Raw genomic sequence first — 12991 nt, forward strand, 5'->3', positions numbered from 1 at the left:
TTATTTTATAGTTATATTAAAGTTTTATATTATTAAAAGTGATGATAATAACACTGAATAAGCAATATTTTGAATTATATATAATCACAAAACGTTGTGTTATACACACTCAATATTGTGTTATATAATCCACACAATAAAGTAAGTTAAATAAAAAAGGTAAAATTTCTGATAGGAATAATAGAATATTAGTAGAAGTTTGCAAAAAAGGTCGACGAAATACTCTAATGAAATATGCTATGAGCACGTGCGCTTGGTTGTATAGTAATTTCTAGCCATTTCTAGTCTGTCAAAAAGTAATTAATTTCGCAAAAAATAATTACTAAATTCACTAGACATTCCGGACTGGGATTAGCGAATCGACTATATAAAAAAATATTTTATAAAAAAGTTAGTTATTATATATCGTTGAGTTGCGCCAAATATAGGCAACCAACTTAAAGTTTGGTAAGGTTCAGCTTGAGTTTCTTCAGAATATTTTCAATAAACGTTTAATATTTTTCAGTTAATTTATTATTTTTTGTGATGGTAATAATGCTGAAGGATGAATAAGCAATATTTCAAATGATATATAATCACAAAACGTACTCAATATTGTGTTATATAATCTACATAATAAAGTACTTTTGATAAAAAAGGTAAAATCCAGTGTCGTACAAAACTAGTTTCTAATAGGAATACTAGAATATTAGTATAAGTTTGCAGAAAAAGTTCGACGAAAGACTCTAACCAAATACGCTATGAGCACGTGTGCTTGGTTGTATAGTAATTTCCAGCCATTTCTAGTCTGTCAAAAAGTAACTTAGCAAAAAAATAATTACTAAATTCACTAGACAGTTCGGACTGGGATTAGCGAACCGGCTATACTGACTATAAATATGAGTACAGCATAGACACAAATTGTTTGTTCCTTATGCTATGGGCTAAGAAACCATTTCTATTCCGTCTTCCTGATTCACAATTGTTGGCTGTTGCAAGAATAAAGCCTGTAGATGTCGCCGTTTGCTGCACTGCTGATTTTTTTGTCACTGACATTGACATGTGATGTTTAGAATATTACCAAATATTACGTCACGTTGTAAATATGGACGACGTGTAACTTAACTGGTGTTCGTTTACTATTAACAACAAATAAGTAGTCAACAATACTGCTATGAAAATGAGTGACAGTATGAATATCAAGTCAAATTCGTCTCAGAATGAGCCTGCTATGAAGGGATGGCTATTTAAATGGACAAATTATCTTAAAGGATATCAAAGAAGATGGTTTGTACTACAAAGTGGTCATTTATCCTATTACAGGTTTGTAATAAATACCATATTATAATTATTGCTTTTGGTTTTTTTGCATGACGTCTAGTAGTGTTTTGTACGAATTGTTATCGTTTTTCGGAATGTAATATAGTGTGTTCTACAATTTCTGATTATAGATTTTAGTATAAAATTTTAAAAGGAATTAATAAATATGAAAAGTCATCCATGTATATACAAAAATTAATATTAATTTTTGTTCATTTAAAATTAATTGTTTAAAAAGTTTTTTTATTGTTGTTAACGTTTCGGCAGGTACTCCTTGCCTTTTTCAAAACATATCTAAAAATACATTAATTACTTTTATTATGTTTACAAAATTTTTACCATTTTTCAAAACATATCTAAAAATACATTAATTACTTTTATTATGTTTACAAAATTTTTACCATAAAATGTAAATTAAATCCATATATTACATTTAACACACATACACTCTTCAAAGCAATAATTCCTCATTTTTAAAAATTGTAGTTCTTGTTGATTGTCTATTATTATTACTGATTTGAGTACAAATGGGATGCTGTAGAAAGAGATGGGAGGTTTGGATGGGAAGTTAGAGATTATATGGTTGATGTTTTTACAGTTTTATGGTGTATAGGGTGGGTTACAACATGTTAAAGTATATTTTATTTAATAAATCTTCTCTTTTGTCATTGACAGTGTTTGGGCACTGTTTTATATGTATTGCCTCGTATATTTCTCTTTTTTTTTGTTTTTTTTTCTACTTTCAGTATTTTGTTTGTTCAAAATTGAAGGTGTGTTTTGTTTTTCATGTTTGGTGAGGGCTGTGGTGTTCCTTTTATCATATATATGTGAGTTTAAATCTAGAATGTAGGTGCTGACTTGTTTGACCAATATACACTCCTTGACACTCTTTGCATTGAATTTGATATACTATGTGTTATTTTGTGAATACTTTAGCAAACTTAAGAATAAAACTCACCTTTCAAAAAAAAACTTGCCAAAATATTGATTGACTGGAAAACTAAACTAAACATATGAATATATGCCTCTATATTTGTTGCTAAAACTAAAATAAACTAGTTTTTTTAATGTAATTTATTAAAGTCAATGTTTTAAAAACATTAAAATACTTACTTACTTGTATGTTACAAAAACCAAATTAGAATTAAATCAATACTGAATAATTTATATTTCTATGAAAAGTAGGAATTTTTTTGGATCAAATTCAGTGATTTACATTATAAACAGTATTCCATGAACTGTTCTAGAAGATAGTTTTTGTTAATAAAGATAAACTGTTGTCATTTTTTTATTATATTTTTTTTCTTTTTATTTCCCAAGGATTTTTGATTTCATTTTAACCCTTTCAGTCACTGTGTCGTCAATTGACGACACAAGAATTTTAACTTCGTTTAAGTAAATATTACAGTTAGTCACAATTTTGTCAATTAACAACATCAAAAACGGGCCCTATTTTATTAAAAAAAATGCTAATATTCCTACCAAAAGACATTACCTTACAAAAGAGTACCATAACTGGGAATAATTTGGAATTATTAACAAAATATATTTCATTACACTAAAAAAAAGCGTGACCGAAAGGGTTAACAAATAGGTTTCATGATATTGTGTTTTGTTATTTCTAAGTTGATTATTTTTTATGTAACTAGGAACATGATCAGAATTTGTGCTTGCACTCTATATGATCTTGGATCCATTATCTTTTACATGTTGCTTTTAGTAAATTTCATAAGGTCAATTTCATTTTCATTATGTCCTGATGACAATCTCCAAGTCACTGTGTTTTGTTGGTTTTGAACTTTTGTTGTTAGATTCATAGCATATTTTTGTAAATCAAATAATAAATCTTTGCTGGTAAATTAAAAATTTTTTTAAAAAATACCCAGTAGCTTGCAGGTTCAGAAATATAATCTAACATATCAAGTATAGTATGAGTAAGGCATATCACAAAAGAATTAATCACAAATGAGCAGTGTGTGCAGATGAGAGTGTGTTCTCAAGTTGCTAGCCGAAGATGCGGTATGGCTTTCTCTTTGTCTCCAAAATACAGTAAACAGTGCATTAGTTTTTGCTATATTCACATGCCATTCAAACGCTGATATAAATAATGAACAATGTTGTAAAGCAAACTCTTTTATTCGTAATAGTTATGTTTCTTAATTGTCTCAGTAATAGTTATTGTGTAAATATTCTCTTATTATTAATCTAGTAATTTGCCCATCACATGCAACACTAGATCCAATGAATTGTCATCTACAGTCAGTCAATAATTTTTTAAAATAATAAATGTTGTGCACTTCTAACCTGCCATAATGTTTTTTTACTATACCCTATATACATTATATTATGTAGTATATGTTTCATGTCATTTGATTTGATGTGTCATAATATGCTAGTATTAGGCTAGTTGTTTATTTTGTAATCAGACTTTTTCAGGTCAATACAGCAAATTTACCTTATATTTACCATATGATTTATATATAAAGAAAATATGTCTATTATTACCCATAGTGTAGTGCCCTTTTGGTAGCCTCTTTGTTTGTTTTTTCTATCTAAATATATTCGCTATATCTTCCCCTTTTTTTGCTATGTTGCATGTTAGGATTCCATCAGTTGTTTATTTTGTACTCAGCCTGAGGCTTTCTGTAAGTCAATAAATCAAAATTTGTCTTATGGTAAATCTATTTTTATCGATAGTGCCCTATGATATCTCGTATGTTGCTGTATGTTCATTCATAATGAAGATACTGTGTAGTGTCCTTTTAGTAGTCGCCTTGTTTATTTTTTCTATCTGAATATATTCGTTATATCCTCCCCTTTCATTTGCTATGTCACATGTTAGGATTCGATCAGTTGTTTATTTTGTATTCAGCCAGAGGCTTTCTTTAAGTCAATAAATCAAAATTTGTCTTTTAGTTAAACTATTTTTATCCCTATAACATCTCGTATGTAACTATACGTTCATTAATAATGAAGACACTGTATAGTGCCCTTTTGGTATTTGCCTTGTTTTTTTTTTCTACCTTTATATGGTCGTGATATCCTATCTTCGTTGTTATTGGCTCAATTACTACGTATGAAGCGGTAAATGAAAGAGGATGGGCTAATGAATATGTTATCACAAAAAACAAACGCAAAGACATCGCCAAAACGACAACCACGCTATATTAATATACTTAAAACGTAGTTTCAATGCTTAAAATCAGCTAACAGATATCTAACGCGATCTAACATATAGCAGACGTATACCTGACGCTATCTAACGCATATGAGACGTATAGCAGACGCGTTCTAACTCATATCAGACGTATAACAGACGCATATCAGACGTATATCAGACGTACATCAGACGTATATCAGACGTACATCAGACGTATAGCAGACTTACAGCAGACGCAATCTAACTCATAGCAGAAGCAATCTAACTCATATATAGATAATTTCGTACTGTGTTTTCTTTAAAAACAGTAATTCCAGCACCCGTGTCAATTAGAAGTTTAAAAGAATTAGTAGCATCATTAATGTAATATAAATTTTTAGAAGTCATTGTATGAAAGGGGCTTACAGGAATGTCTATTCGGGAATATTGAGATTCGGGGGGGAAGTTGTCCAAGTTGAGTGTTTGGATTTGTTCTTGTATTTCCGTAATATGTGTTGAATTCGGAAGATGGTTTAGATTGCGATAGAAAGAAAATTCTGATAATTTGCTGTATTGGGTGTATTATTGGCATCGTTATTATAACAATCGGTCTGCAGATTCTTTTCTGTATCATAATTATCTGTGTAATAATTGTTTGTATAGTAATTGTCGTCTGTATAATAGTTTTCTGGTATTTCGTCAGGGTATTCGCTTAAAACATGTGCCCTTTGAAAATTTGGATTTTTTTGAATAACACATAGATGATTTTGATTTTGTGATGAAAAAATGCGGCCACAATTTCTACATTTTGTAAATTGGGACGAGGGCCTTCCCATTGGTTGAGAGGGTTTAGGGATGATTGGTTTAGTATTTTATTTCTGAGTTTCGAAATATGATAATTGAAGTTCGCGTCGGATACGATTCTTCTTCTTAAAGTGCCTATCCGTTCCGGATATTGGCGATCATCACGGCTATCTTTACTTTGTTTATTGCAGCGCGGAACAGTTCAGTGGTAGTCGTGTTATACCACTTTCGTAAATTTTGAAGCCAGGAAATGCGTCTTCTTCCCGGTCCTCTCCTACCATTTACTTTCCCTTGGAGAATCAGCTGGAGAAGGCCGTAACGTTCTTGATTTCTCATTACATGTCCTAGATATTCCAACTTTTTAGTTTTGACGGTCATGAGAATTTCACATTCTTTCCCCATTCTAAGCAGGACCTCCACATTAGTAACTCTGTCAACCCAGGATATACGTAAGATGCGCCTATAACATCACATTTCGAAAGCTTCGAGCCGATTCATAGATGCAACAGTCAGTGTCCATGCTTCCATTCCGTAGAGCAGAACTGTGAATATGTAGCAGTTCAATAGACGGCATTTTGTTTTTAATGATATGTCTCGACTGTTGAAAATGGTTCTCATTCTAACGAATGCTGCTTTTGCTTTTATTATTCGCTGTTTAATTTCTGTTGAGTGGTCCCATTGGCTATTTAAATTGGTGCCTAGATGTATGTATATTGCTCGACTCTTTCGATATTCTGTTGGTTGATTGTAAGTTGAGCGTTTAGTATTGGTTTTTTACTAATTGTCATAAATTTGGTTTTCTTTATGTTAAGAGCTAGTCCGTATCTGTTGCTGACTTCTGTTATGCGATTTGTTAATATCTGTAAGTCATTCAGATTATCGGCAAAAACTATAGTGTCATCTGCATATCTAATGTTATTCAACCATTCACCGTTTATTAGTATTCCTTTCGCACAACCGTCTAAAGCTTCCTTAAATACCCATTCAGAATAAATATTGAACAACAATGGAGACAAAATATAGCCCTGTCGTACTCCACGTTCTATTGCAATTTTATCAGTTAACTGGTCTTCTATTTTGATTTTGGCCGTTTGATTGTAGTAAATGTTTCTGATAATTCTAAGATATTTGTTGTCAATTCCAATTTCTTGCATTAAAGTCATTAATTTGTCATGTTTTACTCTGTCAAATGCCTTCTGGTAATCTATAAAGCATACGTATATGTCACAATTCACATCCCTGCATCTCTGAAATAGCACCTGTACAGCAAAAAGGGCCTCCCGTGTTCCCAGAGCATCACGAAATCCGAATTGTGTTCTTGTTAGTTGTTCCTCACATTTTGTATATATTCTTTTGTGGACGACCTTTAGAAATGTTTTAAGTAAATGGCTCATAAGACTTATAATTCTATAGTCTTCGCACTTTCTCGCATTGGGTTTTTTTGGAAGATTTATAAAAGTTGACACTAACCACTCTTGGGGAACCACGCCCGTATCATATATACTATTAAATATATTTGTCAACCATTTTATGCAATCATAGTCCATAAGTTTTAAGAATTCTGAGTGAAAATTATCAGGGTCTAATGCTTTACCATCTTTGGTGCTTTTGATGGCATATTTTACTTCTTCGACTGTAAATGGTGGTCCAGATTCGCAATTGGTGTTTGTTGTAATACCAGTGTTACTTCGTATATCTTCAAAAGTTTTTTCCACGTATTTAATCCAAATATCTCTTTTATGCTCTATTTCCAGTACTATGTTTCCCTGATTATCTGTCAGGAATCCAGTGTTCTTGTGTTTATATAAGCCTGCCGCTTCTTTAATCTTTTTATGGAGGTTAAATGAATCATGTTTTTGTTGTAATGACTCTATCTCTGTACACTTCGAGCTAAACCAATTTTCTTTTGCTATTTTAATAGCCCTTTTTATTTCGTTATTTATGTTGTTGTAGTAATTCTTATTATCTTTAGCGTTTCTTCTGTCTTCCATCATACATAGAATCTCCTCCGTCATCCATTCCTTTTTATTTGTTCTTTCAGGTTTTAAGTATTTCTCTGTTATTTCTTGACTTACTTTGTGCAAATTTTCTAGTTCTACATCTGTGTTATCTGTTTCTGTACGGGCCCATGGTTTTTCTGTACGAGCCCACGTTTTTTCTTTTAGGCGTTTTTGTACCTTTTCCTTTACTGTTTTATTTTTCAGTTGGTTAATATCGTACTTCATATATTGGATACGATTGCTGGCTTCAATTAGATCAGGGGGATTGTTAGCCCTAATAATTTGTCCTAAACGAGGTTCTAAACTGGTTAGAAGTATGTTTAAAGCCATGGTATCAATTAATTCAAATTGGGCGGATTTTGATCTTGCGATTAGATCAAACTTGATTTTTGGATCGAGGCATGCATTTTTGCATTCAAAACTGTAATCGGTTAAAGAAGGTTAGAGGTGATTCGTTAGATAATTGTTTTAGTCGTTGTAAGTCTTGTATTAAGGAGGTCAGGTCTCTACTGTCTCCGAAATGAAGGTTTAATAATTGTTTTATTTCTGGATAAGAATATGGTTTTCTAGAATTTATAAGTTGAGCTGCTTTACCTCTAAGTCTATTTTTTTATGTGAATCGTTAATAGAACGCGTTGATCGCCTGTGGTCGTCTTAATAGTACAGTCGCACGCATCTAAGAATGTAGAAAGAGAAATTGGATCTCCTTCAAATTTAGGGATAAGTGAGAATATTTCTGAAAGCTTATAAGCTTCGATATCTTGTTGAGTTTGTGAACGTGTCTCGGGCATTTTGAGAGGGATTTTCAAATACGAATGAGATGAAATAGAAATGTAGAGAAATATAAAAATGTATGGATGATAAATCAGTATATATCAAGATAAAAATGTTATACCAATAAAATATATCAAAATAAATATATCAGTAAGATGTATCGATAAAAAGAAATATATCAATAATAATTCTTTAAAATATTAGATAATCAACTTTTTATGTATGTGATGTATATTTTTTTATATTATTTTGTTTAATTGACTTTCTGTATAATCAAAATCATAAGTTGTATTGAATAAAATATTAAAACGAGATGATTCAAAATCAACTTACATAAATAAGAACATCAGGATGTCTTGTTCTCTCTGCTCAGCTACCAGAGGTGTCACCAGGTGTTCCTTCCGTAGAATACAGGAGTTAGGACGTTCGTAGATTCTTTTTTCCGTTAAGGGATGAGAATCTGCCGTTACCAGTTAGTATACACGTGTTCTAGCAACGTTAACGGGATCCTACTGACTGCGCCAAATGTTATATCTCTAATTATTTGTTTAACTTTTTAAAAAAGAACTTTATTTGTTATAATTAAAATAGTACAATATTAAATTAATTTAAAATGACTACGAAACTGTAACAGCTAAGAGTGGTCTTCGTCGTTTAGGACGCTAATTTATAACCTACCTATAAAGCGCAGAGTTGCTGTTCCCAGGGCTGTGGGCTAATGGTCGGTCCAAGAGTTTTCTGCTAGTGAGCGGTTTCTATGGGAACTGCATGATGAAGAGTAAATTCGGCGAACTTCAGCTAGTTCAAGGTTAATATGTTCTCATAACATAATAATATAATAATAACGGATTTATTACGGCTGTCGCCGCTTCTCCGCCCCCAATTTCCATCTTTTTCTGTCATATGCAGTTGCCTCTTCTAAGTCTCTTGCCGCCATTGCTTCATCAATATCGTTGCGCCAACTTCTCCGTGGTCGTCCTCTCTTTCTTCTTTCAGGAGGGATCTATTCCAGTACTCTCCTAGGCCATCTGTACTCTGGCATTCTTTTAACATGTCCGAACCAGATTAATTGTTTTCTTTCTATGTCATCATTGATATTTCTCTCCATTTTCATTTCGTTTCTTATTTGTTCGTTTCTAACTCTCTCCAGTTTCGATCTACCGCAGCTTCGTCTCAGATAATCCATTTCTGTCGTCATAAGTTTGTTTCTATTAGCTTTGGTGACGTCCCATACTTCCGAACCGTAAAGTGTAATACTTTGAACTATACTACCGTAAATGTGTTTTTTGGTTTCTCGTCGAATTGTTTTTTGCCAGAGAAGAGAGTTTAAGGCACGGGTCGCTGCTCTGCCCTTGTTTATTCTTTCCCTGATTTCATCTGCGCTATTTCCCTTCTTGTTGAAAATGACCCCCAAATATTTGCAGGATTTGCAGGATGTGACTAGGTCACATATTTCATCTGTTCCCACTGAGAGATATTCACATTTTGTCATATTCATGTTTAGACCTGCCACCTCATATTCTTCTTGCAGTTTTCTTACCATATAGCTAAGATCGTAGCTGTCTTCGGCAATTACTACCTGGTCATCCGCAAAGAAAAGTGTATATAGCTTGTTTTCTTCCACCGTTATTCCCATGTTTCTACATTTTTTTACCCATTTCACTAAGGATCTGTCCAAATAGATTTTAAATAAGGTGGGTGACAGACAGCAGCCTTGTCGTAGTCCTTTTGTTGTTTGAAAAGGAGAGGTGATTTCTTGTCCCATTTTAATTCTCGCAAAGTTTTGTTCGTAATATTTTTGAGTGGCGTTAATAAGAATTGGGTTTATTTTCAAGTTACCCATTTCTATCCATAGTTGGGAGATCGGTACACTGTCATATGCTTTTTCCAAATCTATTAAAGCTATATGAGTTTCTCTATTTCGTGTCTCATAACATACATATATATATATATATATATATATATATATATATATATATATATATATATATATATTAAACCTAGAGCTAAGATTAATAGTGTTATAAAAATTAATATTAAACTCACCAGTCTTCCGGGTTGAACCGCGTCGATATCCATTTTGCCGAGCTTTCGACATCCTCTCTGATGTCTTCTTCAGGGCTTCCGAGGTCTCAGTCTCCCGAGTCCCCAGACACTACTACACTCACTAGTCACTTCTAGTTTACTCACTAGTTCACTACTGTACTGTGTCCACTATAAAAGTGTTTCATATATGGTTGAACTCGTATTGAAGTGAGGATTCCGATAATTATACAATATACGGTTGTATTTAAAAAACTAAAGTGACTAATGATATCAGAAAAATGGTAAATCTGGCAACATTGCGAACATCAAATATGAAATCTCCATAATGCAGAATAGACATGTTTTCCCGGTTTTGTACTCTGTATATAACCATTATACAAAACCGTAGCAAAAGCAGTTTGGAGTAAAGGTAAGCAAAAAAAACAAGAATGATACGATCATATCGTGATAATTGTGAACAGAGACAATTGGGGCGATTTACTAGTAAAATTCTGATCTTAAGAACGAAAAAAGGAAAAACATGAACATTTTTGTGCTTTTTTTTAATTTATTAACTTTATCTTTAGATATGTAATATGTTCTCTTTACTACATTAGACAATGTATACTTTTAATAGTTTTTTGTAATGTGCGTGTTCTTTTTAAAATAACTCTTCAATATATTGTTACTTTATGTTCTTATCTTTTACCCTTTTTTACTTATTGTAGCTGGATGACTAAGTTTATATTCCGGCTGGTTTTGTGTAGATTTGCTAAAACTAGTTCTGTATTTAGTCTTTGTTTTTAACAATATTTTCTTGTTAAAGCTTCTAATATAATTTGTAATGACATTTTACAATTTAGTGTGGACCTTCGAGTCAGAATGCAACATTGTTATATTTTCCAGTACTACTATTTAGAGTTAAAGCGTAGACTCAAGTCAAGCCATACATAAATCCTTGGACGCAGTTGAGATATGGGTATACAACACAACCGATTTATATAATAAAAAGACCAAATAGGCCATGAAAATAAGCAAAAAAGTACCCTTTTTTGACACTGAACCGTCCAGGCAAACGACTGTTGTTTTGGGTAGTATCGACTTCTGTAACAAAAACCTGTATGTTTCCTCTAGTAATTTTTTTTTGATTTTCCAGCTACATTTTTTATTGAAACATTTTTTTCTACGATGAATTTCCTTATCTAATGAAGAAGAAGAAACAGGTTAAAAATAGGGGAGACAATTAAGGAGTATGCCAATTTTTGCAACATTGTATCGTCAAAATCATACCCTTCACCTTGATCGAGTATTTGTAAACAAGGAAAATAATGAATAACGAAACTTACAAAACCGACCTCATTTGGTAAAACAGAAAGCAATACTTCATCAAGATAATGCACCTGAAATGATTGATTTCAAATTTATGGTTGAAAAAAATGAGAGTGGTCTTATTACCCAAGGAATGTCAAATTCTGACTGTGCTGTGTGTTTTTTGTTTTATACAGTGTGTAAAAGCCAAATGGAATAAATTCATTATTTAGGTTACTGTACATATTTATAAAAAATCCCGAAACACGTCAAATTTCAATTATAACTTGACATTCTTTAACGTGAAAATGCAACCCCTACCTTCAACCCCCTTAGAATGACAGGTACAACCCCCAATTTTTAAAATAGGAAGTATAGGCTTGTGATATATCGTTTGAAAGGTCTTTTCATTCTCCATTCAAAAATGTTGTCTCTGTTGTTCATAAAAGTTTATTAAGATTAATAAGGATAAAATAAATTAAAATCATGTGGTTACCGAAATTCGCTAAAATACAATCAAAAACTAAAATGTAATGCAAAACGTAATAAAATGTAGAACACGAAAAAGAACTATGAATGTTAATGAAGTAGATGTTCAAAATGTTCACCGCGAACGTCTTGGCAACATCCTAATCTCAAATAAATTTGTTTTCTAACATTATTTAACATAACAGGCGTGATCGATCTAATCGCAAGCGTTATTCGTTCTTTTAAGTCATTTAAATCAGAAGGTTTAGTTTTGTACACATGGCTCTTCACATATCCCCATAAAAAGAAATCTAATAATGTAAGATCAGGTGATCGCGCTGGCCATTCAATCGATCCTCGCCTCCCTATCCACCGATTGGGAAATATTGTATCGAGGTACTGCCGGACATTAAGTTGGTAATTTGGTGGTGCTCTATCCTGCTGAAACCATATCGTATTCGCTGGAACTTGAGGGTTTCCTGGATCAGGATATAAATTTGCCAACGTTGGAATGACATCATTTTGAAGTAGTGCCAAATAATTGTTGCCATTCAAGTTGTCCTCAATGAAAAAGGGACCAATGATATTGTTTCCTACATTCCCTGCCCAAACATTAACCTTTTGAGGGTATTGAGTGTGTTCTTCTCTCATCCAGTGAGGATTTTCAGTGGCCCAGTAGCGGCAATTTTGCCGATTAGCATGACCGTTAAGTGAAAAAGTACACTCATCATAAAACATAACGTCGTCTAATTGGATAATATTGTTATCCAACATGTCCATCATTTGCTCACAAAAAAAAGTTCTCCTATCAAAATCGTCTTCCATGAGCTCCTGAGTAGGTATCATCTTATAGGGATGCACTTTATTTTCTTTTAATATGTTTACTATCGATGTATGGCTAGCATTGAATGTAGTGGATGCCTGTCTACTCGATTTATGTGGATTTTCCTGAAACTCAAGCAACACATCTAATTTGAGTTCATCACTCAGTGCATTGGCACCTGCTTTTTTTTATCTGCCTTACATGACCAAACTCGCGAAACTGCTTCTCTATTTTACTTATTCTTCCTTGGGATATAGGCGGTAAATTAGGAAATTTCTCATGCAATAGGCGAGTTACTTCCTGTCGTGTTCGGGTGTTATCTCCGTAACCAATCATTTGTAAAACTGTTAT

General features: G+C 32.6%; 1 protein-coding gene across 2 annotated transcripts in view; it reads left to right on the forward strand.

Moving 5' to 3' along the window:
- The first annotated feature begins 956 nt into the window (after nt 1-956).
- The window catches only part of Osbp (oxysterol binding protein), a 72948-nt gene continuing 60913 nt past the window's right edge, over nt 957-12991 (forward strand). The window contains exon 1 of one of the 2 annotated variants that reach the window (XM_072536851.1): nt 957-1302. In XM_072536851.1, the coding sequence (XP_072392952.1) occupies nt 1154-1302 (149 nt within the window). In that variant the 5' untranslated portion in view covers nt 957-1153. The remainder of the gene's footprint in view (nt 1303-12991) is intronic. The other variant, XM_072536852.1, reaches the window with a different exon arrangement.

The sequence above is a fragment of the Diabrotica undecimpunctata genome, chromosome 7 (genome assembly GCF_040954645.1).
Source record: "Diabrotica undecimpunctata isolate CICGRU chromosome 7, icDiaUnde3, whole genome shotgun sequence".
NCBI classification, from domain to species: domain Eukaryota; kingdom Metazoa; phylum Arthropoda; class Insecta; order Coleoptera; family Chrysomelidae; genus Diabrotica; species Diabrotica undecimpunctata.